The 25760-nt window shown below is 38.5% G+C and overlaps 1 protein-coding gene across 1 annotated transcript in view; it reads right to left on the bottom strand.

The window, feature by feature from the left end:
* The window catches only part of LOC143433793 (uncharacterized), a 37859-nt gene extending 13466 nt beyond the window's left edge, over positions 1-24393 (bottom strand). The window contains exons 1-3 of the mRNA XM_076706340.1: positions 24379-24393; positions 23452-23578; positions 22893-22988 (exon numbers count right to left, since the gene is read on the bottom strand). Of these exons, the coding sequence (XP_076562455.1) occupies positions 22893-22988; positions 23452-23578; positions 24379-24393 (238 nt within the window). The remainder of the gene's footprint in view (positions 1-22892; positions 22989-23451; positions 23579-24378) is intronic.
* Between the last annotated feature and the right edge of the window lie 1367 nt (positions 24394-25760).

Genomic DNA, 25760 nt, shown 5'->3' on the forward strand with positions numbered 1-25760 from the left:
ATCAGCCCTTAATAAATCTGCATCACTAAGGTCTGTCAGATGATTCTGGGCCAGAAGGCTGAAGATTTGATGCTCCAACGTTCGGTAGTATAGGGGCTTTCCAGGTGTTCAGCAGTCTCTATAAATTGGCTAAGTTTTAGAAGCTATGCTTAGTGCTTCCCATAATTTCAGTTAACTCAGTAATTCTGGATTTCTGATGGGGTGAAGACCTATAGTCTCATAGCCAATCCTGGCTATTTACTTTGAGAGAAAAAATCTGAGTGGATGGTTTTCAGCTGACATTCATTATAAAGCCAAGAAAAAAGCCAGGTTCAGAACTAAGTGTGTTAGTTAGGAGAGATAACAGAGGTTCTGGTTAGTCAACAAAATGATGGACTGGGTATTAGGACTATCTTGTACCTCACTGGTACAATTAGGAATAAGTATGCTCTAATTGTATTTTGAGAAAAAAGTTTTATTTTAACAGGAAGGGTGATATGTAGGAGGAGCTAAGGGAGAACAAGTTCCGAGTGGAAGAGATGGAGTAAGGAGAGGAGGGGATGAAGGAGAGGAGAAGCTAGGTGATGAGAGAGAGAAAGTGAGAGTAAGAGAGAGGGGCATGGAGGCAAATGTTCACGGATCTCCAACAGTCAAAGATAGGTTAAATAATCTAGGTTGGGTATTGGGTTACACTTCTGATCGAGCATTTCCAAACTTATTAAACCTTTGATTAACATTTTTTTAAAATTGTTTAAAAGCAAGAAGGAAAAAGGGGCATGGGATAGAGGTTTTCTAGGGAAGAGAAATGGGGAAAGGGGATGACATTGGAAATGTAAATAAAATGTAAATAAAAAATAATAATAATAAGATGAAATAAATAAATAAATAAATAAATAAATAAATAAATAAATAACGAAAGACAATAGAAAACAAAAAGAAAATTGTGAAGAGTCCAAGCTCCAAGGCACAGATAACATTTTCAATGAAATCATACAGGAAAACTTTCCTAATTAAAGAAAGTGATGTTTCCTCCTGCCAGTCTGCAACTCCAAATGTATTTGTGTCAGATGAGGATGCCAGCTCCATATCCAATCACACAGCCTAGCTGTATCACTGTACATCTGCCATAATCAGGAAGAGAGGTTGACTTCCCTTCCCCAAGACCACAAAGCCAGCAGGTCTCCAAGGAGGTCTGCCTGAACCAGGGACACAAGGACACTGGGACACAGGGACACAACCGCTCTAATCCAGCTCTAATCTGAGACAGAGAAAGCCTGCCCTAACCAACAAATGCACGTCCTCTCTCCCAAATGACCTGTTCTAACCAGGAGATATATCTCTACCTGCATCCATGGAGTCTGTTCCAGTCCAAGACACCCAGGACAGTTTAACCAGACAGATACCAGGTGGCAAAAGTCAAGCACAAGAACATTTTTTAATTTGACATCACCAGAACTCAGTTCTCATACCAAAGCAAGGCCCAGATATCTGAACACACACAAAGATCAAGATTATAACCTAAAATCCCATCTTAGGAAGATTATAGCCATATTAAAGAAGATATACATACCTCCTTAAAGAAATACAGGAAAACACATGCAAACAGGTAGAAGCCCTTAAAGAGGAAACAAATAAATTCTTTAAAGAAAAACAGGAAAATACAATCAAACATATGAAAGAATTGAAAGAAGAATCTGTCAAAAACCTAAAATTGAAATGAAACGATAAAGAAGTCACAAACAGAGGCAGCCCTGGAGATGAACAACATAGGAAAGTTGTCAGGAACTACTTATATAAGCATAACCAACAGATACAAGGGATGGAAGAGAGAATCTCATGTGTAGAACATACCAATGAAGATCTTGACAGATGGAACAACAAAAACACAAGGGATAAAATGTTACTAACAAAAAACATTTGGAAAATTTGGGACACAAGGAAAAGACCAAACTTAAGATTTATAGGAATGAAAGTATAAGAAGAGCTGGGCGGTGGTGGCGCAGGCCTTTAATCCCAGCACTTGGGAGGCAGAGGCAGGTGGATTTCTGAGTTCAAGGCCAGCCTGGTCTACAGAGTGAGTTCCAGGGCAGCTGGGACTACACAGAGAAACCCTGTCTCAAAAGACAAAAAAAAAAAAAAAAAAAAAAAACGAAAAAGAAAAAGAAAGTATAAGAAGAACCTCAGTTCAAAGAACCAGAAAACACCTTGAACAAAATCATAGATGAAACTTGCCTAACCAGAAGAAACAGATGGCCATAAATGTTAAAGAAGCCTTTGGAACACCAAAGAGATTGAACCATTAAAGAAAATCCCCTGACACATAAAAATAAAAACACTAAACTTACAGAACAAAAAAAATAATATTTAAAAGGTATAAGAAAAAAGGTGAAGTAACATAAAGTCAGACGTGTCAGAAAAACACTAAACTTATCACAAAAACTCTAGAAGACAAAAGATCCTGATGAGTTGTCTTGCAAATTGTGAAAAACCAAAGATGACAACTGAGGCTACATTACCCAGGAAAACTCTCAATCACCATAGATGGAGAAATCAAGGTATTCTGTGATAAAAGAGAAAGTGAGCACTATCTTTCTACCAATCCAGGCCTACAGAGTGTAATAGAAGCAAAACTTCAACACAGTAGGATAAAAAACACCCAAGAAAACATGCACCAAAAAAATCACTTAAAAAAATCCCCCCAAAATATATTCATATGCACATAATAACACCTACAAAAAAAGTAGCAAGAACTAACAATCATTGATAACTATTGTCTCTCAAAATCAATAGACAATATTCCCCAGTAAAAATACACAGATATGCATACTGGATGCAAGATTTTGCTGCATAAAAGAAACACACCTCAACCACAAACACCAAGATGACATTGGAAAAATGGACTAAAAAAAAAAAGATTTGAAAAATATTTCTAAACAAAGGGTCCCCAAAACAAGCTGAAGGACCCAGCTACTAAGAAGGACACCATGAATTTTGCAGGCAAATGGATGGAGCAAGCAAATATCATCATGAATGAGGTAAAATACACCCCAAATAAAATGCATGGTGTCCACTAATAAGTGGAAAGTACCTTAAAAGTACAGAATAGGTCAGTCCCTCTGTCTCCTATGTGATATATGAAGATATGGGCTGGCCCCGAGCTCTGATATTGCACTGCCTCATGTGTTTACAGCAAGCTGGTCTCTCATGAGCTTTTTTTTTTATGGAGGGGGGGTGGGCACTGTCCTGAGACTTGAGTGAGAATCCCCCTTTGAGTCCTTTCATTTTGGTTCCCTAACCTGGAAAAACTCATCCAGGATTTGTGCGACCACCCAGGACTCCCGAAGACCCCTTGGAGGTAGGTTTATGTCTGTGTGTGTGTGTGTGTCTTGGTGTCTGAGTGTGCAGCTGCTGAATCTGTGTCTTGTTGTCTGAGTGCAGTACTGCTGATTTTGTTTTCTGGATTCTGGTTTCTGGTTTCTGGCAGCTGCTGCTGTGATTCGTGAGAATCCGGTGGCTTGCATAGGCAGATGTGCTTGAGGCCCTCAGGCTGCACCATGGGAGACATCGCATGGGTAAAACCGGGGGGGGGGGGGGGGGGGGGGGGTGGGGGGGGGGCCATCAGGATGCAATCCTGACTGCCCATTTTCTGAACGAAGGAGACAGGGTTCTCCTACTACAGGGGAAGGTATGAGGACCTACCCCATCGGAACTGGCATTTGGCTGGCTGTTAACTCCAGACACTGATGAGTGTGTTTAACTATAATAGAGTCCTGTGTCTTTAAATTGTTTCTGTGTTTCTTCCATCACTGTTAGACTACATACAAGATGGCAGCCAGACTGGGAACTAGATTTCCCAGCAGGCCATGCGGCTCTGCCCACTACATCCAAGATGGCAGCTCTGACAGTGTGACTAAGACAGATGGTTTTCTGACAGTCGTTCTATGTCCTGACTATAAAATTTAGTCTCTGTGTGGCCCATGGCAGGGGTGAGCTGTCTGTGTTGTCTGTTCTATATGTTCTTAGACTCTGACTGATGATTTTTTGTTCTTGTTTTTCTTTGGACTGAAACTACTGTGTAAAACATCCTGAGTTAAAAAGAGATAACATGACCACCAGCAGAAGAGGAGATAGAGCCACAAGTGAGTGTTGCTATAGAGCAGAGAGGTGGGCAAGTCCTTTGACAAGGGGCACCGCAGTTAGGTTAGCCTGCCCACAACAACCAGGCAGTTTTCCACCAGCCACCTATGACAAAAGATAGGGCCCAGGTGATTAAAAACCTAATGGAAGAGAGAGACATCTTCCCTGAGCCAAGCTGGACAAAACAGCCCCAGAAAAATTATTCACCTGAGAGTTATAATTATTTATTTTTAAAAAACTGGTTAAAACTGCTTACTTAATTTAGTTTTTTTTTTCATATTTTTATTGGATATTTTATTTACACTTCAGATGCCATCCCCTTTCCTCATCACCCCCCTTAGAAAACCCCTATCCCATGCCCCCTTTTCCTTTTTGCACTTATACATTTTTTTAAATGTTAATCAAAGGCTTTATAAGTTTGGTATTGCTCAACCAGAGGTGTAACCCACTACCCAACCTAGATATATCAACTATTTTTGACTGGTGGAGATACATGAACATCTGCCTCCCTGTCTCCCCCTTCTTTCTCTCTTTCATCACCTAGCTTCTCCTCTCCTCTTCTCCTCCTCTTCTTACTCCTTCTCTTCCTCTCAGTACTCCTCCCAACTTAGCTCCTCCTACATATCACCCTCCTGTTAAAATGAAACTTTTCTCTCAAAATACAATTAGAGCATAATTATGCCAATTTGTACCAGTGAGGTACAAGATAGTCCTAATACCCAGTCCATCATTTTGTTGACTAACCATAACCTCTGTCATCTATCCTAACTAAAACACTTAGTTCTGAACCTGGCTTTTTCCTTGGCTTTAGGATGAATGTCAGCTGAAAACCATCCACTCACATCTTTTCTCTCAAGGTAAATAGCCAGGATTGGCTATGAGGCTATAAGTTTTCCACCCCATCAGAAATCCAGAATGACTGAGTTAACTATAATTGTGGGAAGCACAAAGCATAGCTTCTAAAACCTAGCCAATTTATAGAGACCTCTGAACACCTGGACACTCCCTCTATTACAAAACGTTGGAGCATCTGTTCTTCAGCCTTCTGGCCCAGGATCATCTGACAGACCTTAGTGCTGCAGATTTATTAAGGGCTGATTACTCTGTCTAGGCAGTTGACTATTCTGCAAGTGTGTCCTTTTCTGGACAGTAATTTGTCTGTAGATGGGAAGAAGCAATTCTTGTCGAGTGGCTGTCTCACTACAACTACAAAGATGCTCAATTTCTTCTTTGAATTCAATATAGGAAGCTGTCAGGAACAGACAGGTCTCTAATCAAAATAAACATTAATACAAAAATGTTTGTCACATCAATTTCTGATGTTTTGAAAACCAACTATCCATGTAAGGTAATCTGGACTATTGCCTGTTAACTCCACTCAGCTATTTCTAAATAAAACATAGAAAACACCCTAACAATAAACTCAAAGCCATGAATTTGCTATAATTCCTTAACTCACAGGCTAACCATCTCAAATCAGTTAAAAAAGTTAAAGAAGGACTGGGTCTAAGCCTTGTATTCCTAAATGTGTTATACTGGTACAATGCCTATGAGAGTAACAATATTCATCTCACTTTTGTATCAATAAGAAGCTCGTACCAATGAAAACCTTAAAATTTGTAATCAAAGTAAATTGGTGCCATTTAAGAAATTATATCTTCATCTTGATAATAATTGTACAGATTTCTACTAATAGGTTATGGCTATGCAATAAATCCTAGCTAATCCTCCCTATTCCCACAAAACCACTACTTTTCCCTAGAAAGACAGCCCAACATTTACCACCTTCATTGGTACAAGCTTCTTAATTTAGTTTAAAACTTACTTGAGAGACAGTCTCAATTTACACAAGAAAAACTGATAATTTGCCCTGCTCTGTGCCCAGGAGAAGGGCATCAACAGAAAGAACCTTGAAAGAATTTAGTGTTTTCAGGAGTGGATCTTAGAAGGGGGCCAGCAGTTTTTTTGGCTTCTGTAATAAGAAAGTTGATAGTGGTTTTCCCAGTTTAATAAATAAAGGAATACTTTTTTCTTAAATTACACCTAAAAAATTACAGGCTGTCCTGAGTCAGAAAGGAAATATATATATATATGCCTCTGTTTTAATAGACTTTCTAGCCATTGCTGTCTGAGACAATTTCATTATTTATATTAGACTTTCATCAAGATTTGGTTCAAAGTTGAGAGTTCAGACAAGATAAAATTGAAGACGTGGTGAAGACTTGTGCTCTTATGTTAGATATAAAAATGTTTACTTTCTTGTTCTTGTTGTGTATCACTTCTAAAATAATATTCTAATCAGAAATAACTCTTTTAAAGGTTTTTATAGAACTATGACCAAAGTTTGTATTTTGCCAAAAGTTAAATTCAAATAAGTGTCAAATGTAACTCAAGTTGCCTTCTAAAAATTGTTAATACTGTATGAGCCTTCAACATTTTAATAGTCTTTGCTGTGAAATGCTGTAGATAATGCTATTCATTCTGATTTGGTTTCTTTCTTAGAGCTTCAGAGGTGAGCTCACATTACACCCGTAGACAAGGTACTGTTTGCAGACTGAACTAGGTTGTGTTCTCTAGTGTGATGTAAACAACAGTCATGCAGCCTCCCAAATACATCAGTCTGTACAGAGTTCTAGAAGACTATCTACTGCTTTTACAGGTAGCCAAAGCAATGAATAAGATAAAAGCCTTTCTTCCCCAGGACTTTATAGGTTCTGATTTTCAGGATTGCTCTTCAAGACGAAAGAGCAGGAGAAGATACTAGAAAAAGAAATGTTCCTTCAGACATGGGGACCCCACCAATTGATCAGGTGGTGGTCTACAGCAGTTTACTTCTGACCAGATGTGACTGAGACCTTCATGTGACAGAAGGTAAGGGACACCTGAAGGCCCATGGCAGAACAAATTGACAGGTCTTAAGAGAGAGCTACATGAGACCCCACTAACTTTGATCAAGGCACATGGGGTTAAACAGAGATCAGATGAGTTGCCCACAGCCTTTCTAGACTAGCTCACAGAGACATTCTGTCAGTGTAGGCAAGGCTGCTTGAATGTGGGACCCTCCGCTGGCATCGTGGGAAGCCCGCCCCGGACCCTCATGCCAGACCACCACCAAGACCCCACCATCGGACTCCCTCCCACGCCCGCGAGATTTCTTCCCCACAATTCTCAACATCTATGCCCCAAATGCAAAGGCACCCACATACATAAAAGAAACTTTACTAAAGCTTAAAGCACACATTGCACCCTACACAATAATAGTCGGAGATTTCAACACCCCACTCTCAGCTATGGACAGATCATGGAAACAGAAACTAAACTGAGACACAATGAAACTAACAGAAGTTATGAACCAATTGGACTTAACTGACATCTATAGAACATTTCATCCTAAAACAAAAGAATATACCTTCTTCTCAGCACCTCATGGTACCTTCTCCAAAATAGACCATATAATTGGTCACAAAACAGGCCTCAACAGATACAAAAAGATTGAAATAATCCCTAGTACCTTATCAGACCACCATGGACTAAGACTTGTCTTTGACATGGACAAAAACAACAGAAAGCTCACATACACTTGGAAACTGAACAATGCTCTACTCAATGATAACTTGGTCAAGGAAGAAATAAAGAAAGAAATTAAAGACTTTTTAGATTTAAATGAAAATGAGGACACATCATATCAAAATTTGTGGGACTCCATGAAAGCAGTACTAAGAGGAAAAATCATAGCTCTAAGTGCCCACAAAAAGAAAATGGAAAGAACGTACATTAATAAATTGACAGCATACCTGAAAGCATTAGAACAAAAAGAAGCTAATATACCCAAGAGGAGTAGACGACAGGAAATAATCAAACTCAGGGCTGAAATCAACCAAGTTGAAACAAAAAGAACTATACAAAATATCAACAAAACCAGGAGATGGTTCTTTGGGAAAATCAACAAGATAGACAAACCCTTAGCCAGACTAACCAAAGGGCGCAGAGACAGCATTCAAATTAATAAAATCAGAAATGAAAAGGGAGACATAACAACAGAAACATAGGAAATTAAAAAAATCATCAGATCCTACTACAAAGGCCTATACTCAACAAAATTGGAAAATCTGGATGAAATGGACAATTTTCTAGACAGATACCAGGTACCAAAGTTAAACGAGGTCATAGGCATTGTACCAGTATAACACATTTAGGAACACAAAGCTTAGACCCAGTCCTTCTTTAACTTTTTTTAACTGATTTGAGAAGGTCAGCCTGTAAGTTAAGGGACTATAGCAAATTCATGGCTTGGAGTTTATTATAAGGGTGTACTCTATGTTTTATTTAGAAATAGCTGTGTGGAGTTAACAGGCAACAGTCCAGATTACCTTACATGGATAGTTGGTTTTCAAAACATAAGAAATCCTTAGAATTAACATGACAACCATTTCTGTATTAATGTTCGTTTTCATTAGAGGCCTGTCTGCTCCAGACAGATAAACCATCTAAACAGTCGCATAACGCCTAAAGAAATAGACACAGTCATTAAAAATCTTCCCACCAAAAAATGTCTGGAGCCAGATGGTTTTAGTGCAGAATTCTTCCAGACCTTCAAGGAAGACCTAATACCAATCTTCTTCAAGCTATTCCATCGAATAGAAACAGAAGGAACACTACCCAATTTGTTCTATGAAGCTAACATTACACTCATACCTAAACCACAGAAAGACCCAACAAAGAAAGAGAACTACAGACCAATCTCTCTTATGAATATTGATGCAAAAATAATAAAATTCTCGCAAACTGAATCCAACAACACAGCAAAACAATTATCCATCAAGATCAAGTAGGCTTTATCCCAGGAATGCAGGGATGGTTCAATATTTGGAAATCCATCAATGTAATCCACTACATAAATAAACTCCAAGAAAAAAACCACATGGTCATCTCACTAAACACTGAGAAAGCATTTGACAAAATTCAACATCCCTTCAGGTTAAAAGTCTTGGAAAGATCAGGAATTCAAGGCCCATACCTACACATAGTAAAAGCAATATACAGAAACCCAGTAGCCAACATCAAACTAAATGGAGAGAAACTTGAAGCAATCCCACTAAGATCAGGGACTAGGCAAGGCTGCCCACTCTCACCCTACCTATTCAATATAGTACTGGAAGTCCTAGCTAGAGCAATTAGACAACAAAAGGAAGTCAAAGGGATACAGATAGGAAAGGAAGAAGTCAAAATTTCACTATTTGCAGATGATATGATAGTATACTTAAGTGACCCTAAAACTTCCACCAGAGAACTTCTAAACCTGATAAACAACTTTAGCAATGTGGCTGGATATAAAATAAACTCAAACAAATCAGTAGCCTTCCTATACTCAAAGGATAAACAGGCTGAGAAAGAAATTAGGGAAATGACACCCTTCACAATAGCCACAAATAAAATAAAATATCTTGGAGTGAATCTAACCAAGCAAGTGAAAGATCTGTATGACAAGAACTTCCAAGTCTCTGAAGAAAGAAATTGAAGAAGATCTCAGAAGATGGAAAGATCTCCCATGCTCCTGGATTGGCAGGATTAACTTAGTAAAAATGGCTATCCTGCCAAAAGCAATCTACAGATTCAATGCAATACCCATCAAAATTCCAAATCAATTCTTCATAGAGATAGAAAGAGCAGGAAAGCTCCAATACAAGGAGGGAAATTACACCCTAGAAAGAGCAAGAAAGTAACCCTCTTCCAACAAATCCAAAAGAAGATAGCCACACAAAGATAACTTCACCTCTAATAACAGAAATAACAGGAGACAACAATCACTGTTCCTTGATATCTCTTAATATCAGTGGACTCAATTCCCAAATTAAAAGACATAGGCTGATGGACTGGATGCATAAACGGGACCCAGAATTTTACTGCATACAGGAATCCCACCTCAGTACAAAGACAGACTCTACCTTAGAGTAAAAGGCTGGAAAACAATTTTTCAAGCAAATGGTCCTAAGAAACAAGCTGGAGTAGCCCTTCTAAAATCTCCAGCCTGAGAACACAAAAGGAGGGACTCATGGCTCCACCTGTATAGGTAGTTGAGGGTGGCCTTGCCAGGCATCAGTGGAAGTGGACAGCCTTGGTAACTTAAAGTTTGGATTCCCTAGTATTGGGGAATTTCAAGAGCAGGGAGGTGGGAATGAGGGGATGGTGAAAGCACACCCTCATAGTAATTGGAGGAAAGATGGGGTAAGGGGTTAGGCATCAGTGGAAGTAAAGGGCCTTGGTGCCTGAAAGTGTGGATTCCCAAGTGTTGGGGAATTTCAAGAGCAGGGAGGCAGGAATGAGAGGATGGTGGAAGCACACCCTCATAGTAATTTGAGGGGGATAAAGGATTAGGCAACAGTGGAAGTGGAGGGCCTTGGTGCCTGAAAGATTGGATTCCCAAGTGTTGAGGAATTTGAGAACAGGGAGGCGAAAATGAGAGGATGGTGGAAGTACACCTTCATAGAAATGGCCAGAATTATATGGATTAGACATGATAGAGGCAGGCAGCCAGAAGACTAGATTCCAGAATTCAAACAAACAATTATCTTGATACTAAAATTTGTTTTGAGAATTGTATATGCAGAATACATAGCCTTGGTGTATCTACTCATCAGGCAAGCTGAGCACATCTGCCCAAACCTCTGGTGTCCTGGAATTCCAGCCGGATTCAGTGAAGACACAGTGTCAGAGGCTTATCAATTTATTCTTCCCCCAACCCCTCTTCTAATATCTCAACACCCATAATCAGCATGAAGAGGTTTTGAAGAGTCGGTGCTCCTATTCCCTAGGCTTGGAGACTGAGGTGGTTAATATTGGTCTGTCTTTCTAGGGAAAAGTAGTGGTTTTGGTGGAACAAGGAGGATTAGCTAGGATTTATTGCATAGCCATAATTTACTGGTAGAAATATATATATATAATTGTTATTAAGATGAAGTTATAATTTCTTAAATGGTACAAAATTTACTTTGATTTCAAATTTAAGGTTTTTATTGGTACGAGCTTCTTATAAATACAAAAGTGAGATGAATATTGTTACTATCATAGGAATTGAGTTTGTAACACATTTAGGAATACAAGGGTTAGACCTAGTCCTTCTTTAACTTTTTTAACTTATTTAAGATGGTTAGCCTGTGAGTTAAGGGCCTATAGCAAATTCATGGCTTTGAGTTTATTGTTAGGGTGTTTTCTATATTTTCTTTAGAAATAGCTGAGAGGAGTTAACAGACAATAGCCCAGATAGCCTTACATGGATAGTTGGTTTTCAAAACATCAGAAATCCACAGAATTGACGTTATAAACATTTCTGTATTAATGTTCATTTTGATTAGAGACCTGTCTGCTCCTGACAGCTTCCTGTCTTGGATTCCAAGAATAAATTGAGCATCTTTGGAGTTATTCCAATTGTGGAGAGACAGCCACTAGGCAAGAATTGCCTCTTTTCATCTACAAACAAATTACTGTCCAGAAAAGGACACACTTGCAGAATAGTCAACTGATTATATCTGCCTAGACAGAGTAATCAGCCCTTAATAATTCTGCATCACTAAGTCTGTCAGATGATCCTGGGCCAGAAGGCTGAAGATCAGATGCTCCAACGTTCTGTAGTAGAGGGAGTGTCCAGGTGTTCAGAGGTCTCTACAAATTGGCTGTGTTTTAGAAGCTATGCTTTGTGCTTCCCATAATCTCAGTTAACTCAGTCATTCTGGATTTCTGATGGGGTTGAAAACTTATAGTCTCATAGCCAATCCTTGTTATTTACTTTGAGAGAAAAGATGTGAATGAGTGGTTTTAAGCTGACATTCATTCTAAAGCCAAGAAAAAAAAGTCAGGCTCAGAACTAAGTCTTTTATTTAGAAGAGATGACAGAGGTTCTGGTTAGTCAACAAAATGATGGACTGGGTATTAGGACTATCTTGTACCTTACTGACATAAATTAGTATAGTTATGCTCTAACTGTATTTTGAGAGAAAAGTTTTATTTTAACAGGAAGGGTGATATGTAGGAGGAGCTAAGGTGGGAGGAGTACAGAGAGGAGGAGTAAGGAGAGGAGGAGGAGAAGGAGAGGAGGAGCTAGGTGATGAGAGAGAAAGAGAGAGGGGGCCAGACATGGAGGCAGATATTCACATGTCTCCGCCAGTCAAAGATAGTTGATATATCTAGATTGGGTATTAGGTTACACTTCTGATTGATATTGAACATTACCAAACTTATAAAGCCATTGGTTAACATTAAACATAGTGTATAAAAGTAAAAAGGAGATGGGGGAATGGGATAGGGGGTTTCTAGGGAGGGGAAATGGGGAAAGGGGATGGTATCTGAAATGTAAATAAAATATCCAATAAAAAATAAATTTAAAAACAAGGAAAAAAGAGAAAGACAACTATGGGAGTCAAAGTACAGTCACATATAAATGCAAGTGGCTGCCTATTCAAAAAGAACATAAGATTTACTGATCAGTAGCTTGAATGTAAAAACAAGATAAAGGTATATAACATGTTAGCTATAACCAGAGAGAAATCAATACCTATAAAAACTTATGAGAAAGAAAAAATGATAAAAGAAAACACAGATGGATGCAACCCTGGAGATGGACAACTTAGGAAAGAGATCAGGAGATACAGATGCAAGCAGCACCAACACAATGTGAAAGAAGGAAGAGAGAATCTCTGGTATAAAAGATGCCTTAGAAGCTATTGATACAACAGTTAAAGAAAAATCCAAAGTAGAAAAGTTCCTAAACAAAAATATCCAGGATATGTGCTGAAAGATATCTGTACTCCTCCAGAACACCTATGCTCCTGTGTCATCCCCTTCCCCACATTCTGCATTTTTGTGTTTATAACCCCCGTGTTAAAAAGTAAAAATTATGATTTGATAATAATAATAATAATCAATAATAATAAAAGAAATAACAAAAAGATATCCAGGATATTCAGAAAACAAACCAACAAATAATAGGAATAGAAGAGGGTTAAGCTTCCTATTAACTAACTAAACCACCCAGAGTTCCCAGGGATTAAAACACCAACCAAAGGATATACATGGAAAGAGCCATGCCTCCAGATACAGATGTAGCAGACCATGGCCTTATCTGAGACCTATGGGAGGGGAGGGAAGCTTAATGTCCAGAGTAGGATGATAATAGAGGAGTGAGGCAGAAGGGTATCAATCGGTGGAGAAACACTCACTCTCATAGAAGAAAAGGGGAAGGGGGAGATAGAGAATGGAATGGGGTATTGTGGAGATGTAACCAGTGAGGAGGATATCATTTAAAATTTAATTTATTAAAATGATTAATAAAAAAGCAGTATATTGCACACCAACAGTCAATATCAAATTAAATGGAAATAAACAACAATCCAAATAAAATCAAGACAAGGCTCTCCACTCCCACTCTATCTAGTCTATATTGAATATGATGTTCTAGTTAGAACAATTAGACAACAAAAGGGGATGGCATCTGATGTGTAAATAAAATATCTAATAAAAAATTATTTTAAAAAAAAGGAAAGGAAAAGCAATCTAAAAAGCCTTATAACTCCTTAAAAAATAAGGCAGTCATGAAAATCTCAAAACAACAACCACAAAAACAATAAAAATCTCATGACCAGATAGTTTTGGCATATAATTCTACTAAACTTTTAAATAAAATGTAATACCAATCCATCTCAAACTATTCCAAAATTAAAACAGAAAGAACATTGCCAAACTCATTCTCTGAGAACACAGTCATCCTGTTACCTAAACCACATGAAGACTCAACAACCAGGCTTAATTCCAGGCTACTTTTAATTATAAACATTGATGAAAGAATACTCAATACAATGCTTGCAAATAGGACCCAGAAACACTATAAAAATATTATCCAACAAAATAAAGTAGACTTTAGCACAGGCATGCAGGGATTATTCAACATATGAAACTCCTTTAACTTAATCCTCTATTTAAATAAACTGAAATAAAAAAATCATGATGATCACATTGGACACTTTTGAAAAGGCCTCTGAAGAACTCCAACACCACTTCATTTTGGATAAAAAAAAACCATGACGATGAGACTCTTAGCTGGTCTGCTCCCAAGAAGACACCATATTCAAACACATACCAGAGGGTCTGCTATATTCAGATGGTAGATAAGAACCTTTCCTCTCAACCCAAAGTCCCAGAGCTGCATCTGGGAGACCAGAGTTGGTGCACTAGGGACCCATCACCCACCAAAACCCTGCATTCCCATATACCACTCCCCTCCCAGCCCCTTCCTCTTGTCTTGCCTGCTTAAGCAAACTCATAGCTGATCTGCTCACAGGAAAACTCCATAATCAGACCTATGCCAGAGGACCTGCTGCACTCTGAGCAGTTGGTAAGAATAATCCACCACAATGTGAAGTCCCAGAAGCGCAGCTGAGAGACCAGCTGCAGCACACTAGAAACCAATCACCCACCGAAACCCCACCCTCCCAAATACCACTCTTCTTCCACCTCTCCCCCTGGTCCTTCCTGTTTGGGCAGACTCATAGGTGGACTACTCCTAGAAAGACACCATATTCAGCCTCATCCTAGAGGATCTGCACTCAGAACAGTAGCCCATAACAGCGGATCTGCTTTACTTAGAGCAGTTGAGGATTCACTCCAATCAGAGCAGTTGACTCCTAGCTGGTTTCTTACTGTGAAGACACCATACCCTGACACATTGGCATGGATTCCTTCTGATATGAGCCAGTACATTGAACAGACCTTAGGCACTATCTCTGCAACCAATCCTACAACACCCAGAGAAATCTGGACTCAGATTAGCTCTAACAGCCCCAGGATCATAGAGGAAGCTAGAATCCCATGAGCTTCAATACACCTAGGATTATATGATTAGAGGATCACAGAGGCAGCCTGACTCCCATGAGCTCTGACACACAAGATCATAAGATCACAGAAACAGCTGGACTCTGAGGAGCTCTGACACAACCAAGAAAAAAGGAGAGACAGGCTTCAGTCAGAGACAGTGAGTACAGGGAGTACTAGAGATAACCAGATGGTGAAAGGCAAGAACAACAATGTAAGCAATAGAAACCAGGTTACTTGCCATCATCAGAACCCAGTTCACCTAACATAGCAAGTGCTAGATATCATATCACACAGGAAAAGCAGGTTTCAGATTTAAAATCACTTCTTATCATGATGATAGAGGATTTTTAAAAGGACATTTAAAAATTCTCTTAAAGAAATACAGGAGAACACAGGTAAACAGAAAGAAGCCTTTAAAGAAAAAACACAAAAATCTCTTAAAGAACTACAGGAAAACACAATAAAAAAGTTAACAGAATTGAATAAAATCATTCAAGATCTAAAAATGGAAGTAGAAACAATAAAGAAATCAAAAAGGGAGACTGCCCTGGAGATAGAAAATCTAGGAAAGAGATTAGGGGGCATAGATGCAAGCATCACCAACAAAATACAAAAGATAGAAGAGAGAATCTCTGTGGGACCTTTAAAGGATGATTTGAATTTTTGTTGAGCACTAGCTTAGAGATAGCAGGAGACCCAACAGGTGTTCATTGCCTGTGAGGGATGGCACAGATGTCGCCATGTTCCCAGATTCCAGACTCCTGACATGTGGTCTAAGATCTCCATTGACCTGTGCCTTTCAGTCATGTAGGGCAATATAGCCCTTCCCTAGATTTACATACTAATGAGATACCTGAAGGCCAGAGGTCATAGCCAACTAAGCATTCTTCCCTACACCCTCCCCTCTTCTCCCTACCTATTTGACTCAGGTCTGCCCTGAGTTTCACAGGAGTGCACATCCAGATTCAACTACTACCCTTCATGAACAATAAAGCTTATGAAAACCCATGGATTTCCATGTGCCATTGGGGCCTGCCATTGTAGAGAGCTTCTCTGTGGGACCCACATCTTCAAACAAGCAGCAGCCTTCCAGCCAAGCTATTATAAAAAGTGAACACCTCCCTCGGGGAAGGGCACCAGAGCTGACTCTTCCCGCCTTGTCTCCCTCAGCCCAAGGGCCAATCATGAGACCAGGTGCTCCTTGTCTCCATTCTGCCAGGCCTCCCAACAGCACCTGGGACCACCAGAATTGAGGCCAATCAGTCCCTGGCCACCTCTGGGCCTGGGGATTCCCACTCAAGAGCCCTGCACTGCCCACTGAACCAGAACTCCCCCCACCAGGTGGGTCCCCAGCCACTTCTCACAATGCAGAGCCCACCTGATGCCATGCAATGAACACACTCAGTCGAACTTCCTGTGCATGCTTCTGCCATGCTGAGCTGCAGTTGCAGCCAACTGAGCCATGGCAGACAAGCAGGAACAACCCCACACACACACACACACAATGCAACAGAGTATTCCATACCTGCACACTCTGGCCTGTGAGCCATCTTTTCCCCAAAAATCTCAGGTGCAGAAGATGCCATAGAAGACATTGAAACAACAGGAAAAGAAAATGCAAAATGCAAAATTCAAAAAGCTCCTAGCCCAAAACATTCAGGAAATCCAGAACAAAATGAGAAGACCAAACCTAAGAAGCATAAGTATAGATGAGAGCAAAGTTTCCCAAATTAAAGAGGCATTAAATCTCTTTAACATAATTATAAGAGAAAACTTTCCTAACCTAAAGAAAGAGATGCCCATGAACATACAAGAAGCCTACAGAACTCCAAATAGACTAGATCACAAAGGAAATTTGTCCCGTCACATAATAATAAAAACACTAAATGCACAAAACAAAGAAAGAATATTAAATGCAGTAAAATAAAAAGGTCAAGTAATTTATAAAGACAGACATATTAGAATTACACCAGACCTCTCACCAGAGACTATAAAAGCCAGAAGATCCTGGACAGATGTCATACAGACCCTAAGAGAACACAAATGCCAGCATAGGCTACTATACCCAGAAAAACTATCAATCAATATAGATAGAGAAACTCAATAAAATTCTTCCAAAAAAATACAAGAACACATCAAAACAATCATCCATCATCATCAAGTAGGTTTTATGTCAGAAATGCAGGGATAGTTCAATACATAGAAATTCATCAACGGAAACCACTGTATAAACAAACTCAATATAAAAATACCAAATCATCATCTCACTAGATGCTGAGAAGCATTTGGCAAAATTCAACATCCCTCCAAGGTAAAAGGCTTGCAAGAAAAAAGACAGGTTCAGAACTAAGTGTTTTAGTTAGGAGAGATGACAGAGGTTCTGGTTAGCCAACAAAATGATGTACTGGGTATTAGGACTATCTTGTACCTCACTGGTACAAATTGGCATAATTATGCTCTAATTGTATTTTGAGAGAAAAGTTTTATTTTAACAGGAAGGGTGATATGTAGGAGGAACTAAGGGGGAAGGAGTACTGAGAGGAAGAGAAGGAGTAAGGAGAGGAGAAGAAGAAGGAGAGGAGAAGCTTGGTGATAAGAGAGAGAAAGAGGGGGGCATGGAGGCAGATGTTCACGTGTCTTCACCAGTCAAAAATAGTTTTTATATTTAGGTTGGGTCTTGGGTTACACTTCTGATTGAGCATTACCAAACTTATAAAGCCTTTGATTAACATTTTAAGAAAATTGTATAAAAGAAAAGGGGGGCATGGGATAGGGGTTTTCTAGGGAGGGGAGATGGGGAAAGGGGATGGCACCTGAAATGCAAATAAAATATCCAATAAAAAAAAGAAAAGAAAAACAAACAAAAAACAAACAAACAAAAAAGGCCTGGAAAGATCAGGAAGTTAAGGCCCATATCTAAACATAATAAAAGCAATATACAGTAAACCAGTAGCCAACATCAAACTAAATAAAGAGAAACTTGAAGCAATCCCACTAAGATCAGGGACTAGACAAGGCTGCCTACTCTTGCCCTATTTAATATAGTACTGGAAGTCTTAGCCAGAGTAATTGGACAAAAAAAAAAGGTTAAAGCCATACAAATTGTAAAGGAAGAAGTCAAAATATGACTATTTGCAGATGATATGATAGTGTACTTAAGTGACCCTAAAACTTCCACCAGAGAACTTCTAAACCTGATAAACAACTTCAGCAAAGTGGCTGGATTTAAAATCAACTCAAACAAATCAGTAGCCTTCCTCTACACAAACAATAAGCAGGCTGAGAAAGAAATTAGGGAAATGACACCCTTCACAATAGACACAAATAATATAAAATAACTTGGTGTGAATCTAACCAAGCAACTGAAAGATCTCATGAAAACTGAAAGATTCTATGAAAGTCCAAGAAGAAAGAGATTGAAGATCTCACAAGATGAAAATATTTCCCATGCTTATGAATTGATAGGTTTAATATAGTACAAATGGCCATCTTGCTGAAAGCAACCCAAAAATTCAATGCAATCCCCATCAAAATTCCAACTCTATTCTACACAGAGTTACTCTATTCTCAAATTCATTTGTAATAACAAAAAAACTAGGATAGTGAAAACTATGCTCAACAATAAAATATCTTCTAGAGGAATCACCATCCCTGACCTCAAGCTGTACTATGAAGCACTAGTGATAAAATTAAAAAAAAAAAAAAAAAAAAAAAAAAAAAAAAAAAAAAACCTACATGGTATAGTTACAGAGATAGGCAAGAAGATCAATAGAATAGAATTGAAGACCTAGAAATGAACCCACACACATATGGTCACTTCATCTTTTACACAGGAGCTAAAACCATCCAGTGGGGGAAAAAAAGACAGCATTTTCAAAGAGTGGTGCTGGTTCAACTGGAGGTCGTCATGTAGAGGAATACAAAGGAATCCATTCTTATCTCTTTGTACAAAGCTCATGTCCAAGTGGATCAAGGACCTCAACATAAAACAAAATACACTAAAACGAAGAGAAATGAAAGTGGGGAAGAGTCTCCACACATGGACACAGGGGAAAGTTCCTGAACAGCATACCAATGGCTTATTATCTAAGATCAAGAATTGACAAAAGAGACCTCATAGAATTTATAAAGCTTCTGTAAGGAAAACGACACTGATAATAGGACAAAATGGCAACCAACAAATTGGGAAAAGATCTTTACAATCCTACATATGATAGAGGGGTCTTATCAAATATAAACAAAGAACTCAAAAAATTAAACTCCAGATAATCACATAACCCTATTTAAACTGGGGAACAGAAATAAACAACAAATTCTCAGCTGAGGAAACTGGAATAATCAAAAAGCACCTAAAGAAATGTTTAACATCCATAGTCATTAGGGAAATGCAAATCAAAACAACCCTGAGATTCTACTTCACACCACTCAGAATGGATAAAATCAAAAACTCAGGTGATAGCAGATGCTGGCAAGGATGTGGAGAAAGAGGAACACTCCTCCATTGTTGGTGGGATTGCAAGCCTGAACAACCACTTTGGAAATCAGTCTGACGGTTCCTCAGAAAATTGGACATAGTATTACCTTAAGACCCAGTTATGCCACTCCTGGGCATATACCCAAAATATGTTCCAACATATAACAAGGACACGTGTTCCATTATGTTCACAGCTGCCTTATTTATAATAGCCTGAAGCTGGAAAGAACCCAGATGTTCTTCACTCTGGTTTGTTTATTTTGTTTTGGTTTGGTTTGTTTGGTTTGGTTTTTTGGTTTTTTGGTTTTTCGAGACAGGGTTTCTCTGTATAGCCTTGGCTGTCCTGGAACTGACTGTAGACCAGGCTGGCCTCCCACTCAGAAATCCACCTGACTCTACCTCCCAAGTGCTGGGATTAAAGGCTTGCTCCAGGAAACCCTAGGTGGCACAGCACATAAGGCGGCCCCCTGCAGAGGGCGTGGAGCCCTCTGCACTCTCTCTCTACCTGAGTGTTCCCTTGTCTCCTCCAGCATCTCATGGAAAAAGGCATGCCCCACCACTGCCTGGCAGTCCCAGATGTTCTTCAATAGAAGAATGGATAAAGAAAATGTAGTACATTTACACAATGGAGTATTACTCAGCTATTACAAACAATGAATTCATGAAATTCTTGGGCAAATAGATGGATCTAGAAAATACCATCCTAAGTAAGGTATCCAAATCACAAAAGAACACACATGGTATCCACTATATTAGCCCAAAACCTCACAATACCCAAGATGCAACTCACAGACCACATGAAGGGATACAAGGCCCATGCCTAGACACCAAAATGGGAATACAAAAAAGCAAATATCTATCATCAAATTAAAAAGAGGGAAACTTAAAGAAATCTCAGTAAACTCAGGGACAAGGTAAGGCTTTCCACTCTCTCCTTATTTACTCAATATAATACTTGACATTCTAGTTAGAGCACTAATATATATATAAGGAGACCAAGAAGATAGAATTTTGAAATGAAGAACTTAAAATATTGCTATTTGCAGATGATATGACAGTATATGCAAATGACCACAAACTTCTACCAGAGAACTCCTAAAGCTAAAAAACTTGTTCAATAAAATGGCTACTTAAAAAGTTATCTCAAAAACTCAGTACCCAACTTTTATTCAAATGATAAATACGCTGAGAAAGAAATGAGGGAAATAACTGCCGTCATCATATCCAGAAGTAAATACAATAAGTTGTTGTAACTCTAATCGACCAAGGCAAATTCCTGTTATAACATGATGTTGAAGTCTCTGCAAAACAAAACTGAAGAAGATACTAAAAGATGGAAAGATCTCTCAAGTTCATGGATTGTATGATTAAATAGTAAAACTTGTCACCAAAACCAATCTAGAGATTCAATGCAATGTCTATCAAATTTCTGATACAATTTCTGAAAGAAAAATTCTAAACTTCCTTTAAAAAGAGAAAAACCCAGGATTGTTAAATGAATCCTAAAAAAATAAAAGAACATTTAAAGGAATCAACATCTCTGACTTCAAGCTGTACAAAAGAACAATAGTAATAAAATCTGCCTGCTATTGGTATTAAAACAAAACAACAGATCAATGGAGTCAAATGGAAGTCCCAGAAATGAATCCAAACAACTATGGACACTTCATTTTAAAAAAGAAACCAAAATCATAAATGAAAATTAAAAATCATCAACACTCTTCCATTGCTGGTAAGATTGTAGACTGGTACAGCTATTCTAGAAATCTATCTGGAGTTCTTCAGCTAACTGCAAATAGAACCTGAATACCCAGCTATACAGTTCTTGGGTATACACTTTAGGGATTCCCCACCATGCTATGTGGACATATACTTCATCATGTTCAAAGTGGCTCTACTTGTGATCGTTAGAAGCTGAAAACAACCTAGATGCCCCTCAACAGAAGAATGGATACAGACAATTTGGTTCATTTGCACAATTGAATACTACTCAGGTATTAAAAATGAAGACATCATGAATTTTGCAAATAGAAAATATCATTCTGGGGGAAGTAACTCAGATCCAAAAAGGACACGCCTGGAATATACTCAAAAATAAGTGGATATTAATTTTAAAAAATACAGAAAACCTACTACACAATCCAGAGAACACAGGAAGGAAAACAAGACAAAGGTCCCAAGTAAGGATGCCTCAATACCACTTGGAAGGGAAAGAAAAGCAATCCTGGGAGGCAGAGGAAGGGAGCAACTTGGGTGAGAGAAGGGCAGGAAGTGGAAAGGGGGAACATGATCAAGTACTGGGGTGGAGGAGAACTAAAGACCTAAGGACCAGAAGGAAAAATGAAAACAGGCAACTATAGGAGGTAGGAGGTGAGGAGAGCGACTGGAAAGGACTGGAGATCTGGGGGTGATAGACTCCCAGGACTTAATGGGAGTGACCTTGGGTCAAATGGGGTGGGTAGATTTTAGAGTCCACATCCAGTGGAGGGACAGGACATCAAGTGGAGGGATAGGGTTGCCATCCCACAGTCACAAGGTCTGACCCAGATTTTTTCCTGTCTGAAGGAACTGCAGGACAAAAATGGAGCAGAGCATAAGAGAAAGGAGGTCCACCAATAGTCACTAATTGGGATCCAGCTCAAGGAGAGGCCCAGGTGCCTGACATTCTTACTGATGCTGTGGTGTACTTGCAAAGAGGAGCCCAGCATGGCTGCCCTCTGAAGGGCCCAACAAGCAGATGAAAGAGTCAGATGCAGATACTAACATCCAATCAGTAGATTGAAGCCAGAAACCCCTGTTGTTGAATTGCAGAAAAGCTGGAGGAAGCTGAGTAGGGGGATGGGCCCATGGGAAGACCAGCAGTCTTAACTAAACTAAACCTCCAAGATGTCTTCAACACTCAGCCACTAACTAGGTATCATACACCAGTGTATATGACACTCCCATCAAGTATACACCAGAGAACGTCCTGGTCTGAGCAAAGAGAAAGAAGTAGCTAATCATTTAGAGACTTGAGGCCCAAGAGAGTGGAGAGTTCTGGTGGGATAGGAATGGCAAAGTGGGGACATCCTCTTGGAGAAGGTGGATGGTGAAGAGGTGTGGGATAGAAAGCAGTTGGGGAGCCATACAGGTAGGGGAATAAAGACTGATCTATAAAAAAGGATTAAAGAATAAAAAGAAAAAATACTGAGTTGAATTAGAATATGAAATAGTCTTCTACAACTTTTTAAACTATATATAATATGCCCCATTTGAAATGATCTCTGTTTTGTTCAAATAAGTCCAAAATCATATGAGATCCATGGTGTACTATTCCATTTCTGTATTATCCAAAAAGAACTTCTTAGAAATAATTTTGATTGAAGAGTTTTTCTAAGCAGGACTAAATTTTTCCCTGATTTAGAATCATCACAGAAAATGTTTCTTCCCTATAGATTACCTGGTGCTCTTCCTTCTGTCTCATTTCTATCAACAATCCAGGGTTCTTTGTTTGCTTCAAGGCAGGTAATCATCTCTGGTTTTGAAACAGCAACACCTGTACATTCAAAAGCACATACAGATATGCTATTAAATGTAGTTGAATACTAACACAGTATTCTGCCATGTAGGTAAACTCACAAAGTATAAATGATGCATGAATGACTTTTGTTATGATTACATCCTTCAAAATGTTTTAGTCTTTATAACTCAATAAATGGTAAATTTCTGAATTACTTTTTTAAATTACATCCCTAATAAAAAAATGACTGTGTGAGTCAACGTGGATTCACATATAAACACTGCTGAACGCTTATTCCAAAAACATATAAGACAGAAGGATCATTATGTTAAATGTAAAATCAAGGTAAAGGTACATAGCATATTAGCTAGAAATAAGAAAGTAACCAATAACTATAAAAATTTTGGACACTGTCTAATGGAAGTCAGACAAAAACACTACTAGGATGTTTACACATCCCAAACGTGTTGTAGAAAATATAGAAGAAAAATATTCTTACCCACAGAAACAAGGTTGTTGTAATTCTCCAACATGACATCTCTGTACAAAGCCTTCTGAGAAGAATCCAGACATTCCCACTCCTCCTTAGAGAACTTGATAGCCACATCCATGAAAGTTAATTGACCCTGAAATTAAAATTAACAGTATCCACTTGTGTTCATTGGCCAAGTTCTATACTTCACCCAAAGGTAAGATTGGTTAATTATACAACTTAGTCTGCTATCAATAACTAGTATGTATTTCTGATAAGTTATCCCCTCAGTGAGGTAATGATGAGACATCTCTGCAAAGATTTAATATGCCATCAATTGTCAATCTATGAGTGGTAACCCCTTTGGGGATCAAATGGTACGATCCCCTAAATGATATGATGGTAGTTGCCTAAGGAACCACAAAGCAGAGATATTTGAATTAGGCCTTGTACAGTAGCAAAATTACAAATATGAGTTGTCAATAAAAATTAAATTATACTTGGGTTCAACACACCATAAGGAACTGAATTATAAGGCTGCAACAGTAGAAAACTGGGAATTACTGCAATAGGTATTCAGATATAAGATTCATGAAACATGGGCCATATCCACAGACAAATAAAGACCCAAGTGCCTCTGTGTAGAAATCAATTATACGTTCATCATAGCCATCATGTATATTCACCTTTGCTATCAGAAACTTTATGACTTTCAGATTATATTTTCATTTCTAAAAGTTATATTGAAAAAATTATATTGGATTCAGGAAAAAAACTGTCTTTAGCACACCAGTAAAATAAATATTGAAGACTTAATACTGAAAGTCATATAAACAGTCATATAAAAAAATAGCTCTGTAAATGTGATTGAGCATAGGGAAGGGTTGAAAGTTCTGATAATGGAGTATTTCTGTAAGAACATTCAACCTTTCTGATAATCATGCATACATTTACCTGAGAAGAAGCCATCTTTCCTTTCTCCTTCAGAATGAAATGTAACACAAGCTTGACATTTCACATTCCTGAAATCACTGTCTTTAGAGGGAGCAGATCCTTCCTGTCCCTCTTAAAACTGAAGAGTAGAAAGCCAGAATCAAAACTGACCACACACCATGACTTGTCACAGAGAAAGGATGCAGAAACAATGATCTTCTAAAGACAGAAACAGACGAATGGTTTTCATTTTCTGCACTTAGGTTCTGTTTTTCCAGAAGCTGTTGTATTCCTATACAGACCTGAGTATGTGACTGCAGTGACCTGCTATCCACTTAATACAGGCAGATCAGTATTGTAAATGCAGGCTCAACACAGCTGTCAGTAGAAATTGATTTTCACCCTTTCTTTTCTTACCTTTACCTGAGCCATCTATTTGCAATAATTAGCAGAATCTCTGAAGTAATCCCAGCTGAATATATTTCTATTACTGGTTAAGCAATATAGTTTCCTGGGGCCAATAAAGCAAAGTAAACATTTCCTCCCTTACCACTGTACCCAGAGAGATAGTAGTTTGGGAGTCTATGTTGAGTTCTAAAGGACCATGATTTGTGATCTTGAAAGAGATTGCAGTACTGTATTATGTCATCAGTTTCCCTTTTTGGATATTTTATTTATTTACATTTCAGATGTCATACCCTTTCCCATTTTCTCTCCCTAGAAACCCCCTATTTCATCCAACCTCTTCCATTTTGCATTTATACTATTTTAATTACATGCAAGTATTCAGCTCAGTTCTACGTTGAGGAACTAGCAATATAATATGTGCAAATAATCGAGGAACAAACAAGACAATAAACACAAAATAGTCAAAGAACAAGCAAGGCAATAAACAAAGTCCTGTGATCACTGTTTCTAAAGGCTTGACAGGATGACCAAAATATCTGAGCCTACTTCCCTGTCCTAGCCCAAAGTCATTTTCGTACCTGAAGCCTACTTGAACTTTCAGTAGTTATTTTACTCAGCAGTCTTTATATTCATTTATTTACCAATATTAACATTTTTCCATTGGTAAGAGCTTTATTAGGATTTAATTCAAACATTATTTTTTATTTTTGCTACAACAAATTACTAACAATATTAGTTTCTGAAAACAATAAAAGTTTATTCTCTCACAGACCTGGAAACCAGAAGTCCAAGGTCAACATGATGAGTCACAATCAGGTGTTGGCAAGACCACAGCCTCAATGAAAGGTTGCCTTCAAGTGGGTGCTATGCCTAGCATTACCAATCTCTCTCTCTCTCTCTCTCTCTCTCTCTCTCTCTCTCTCTCTCTCTCTCTCTCTCTCGCTCTCTCTCTCTCTCTCTCTCTCTCTCTCTCTCTATATATATATATATATATA

Source organism: Arvicanthis niloticus, unplaced genomic scaffold (genome assembly GCF_011762505.2).
Source record: "Arvicanthis niloticus isolate mArvNil1 unplaced genomic scaffold, mArvNil1.pat.X pat_scaffold_359_arrow_ctg1, whole genome shotgun sequence".
Classification (NCBI taxonomy): Eukaryota; Metazoa; Chordata; class Mammalia; order Rodentia; family Muridae; genus Arvicanthis; species Arvicanthis niloticus.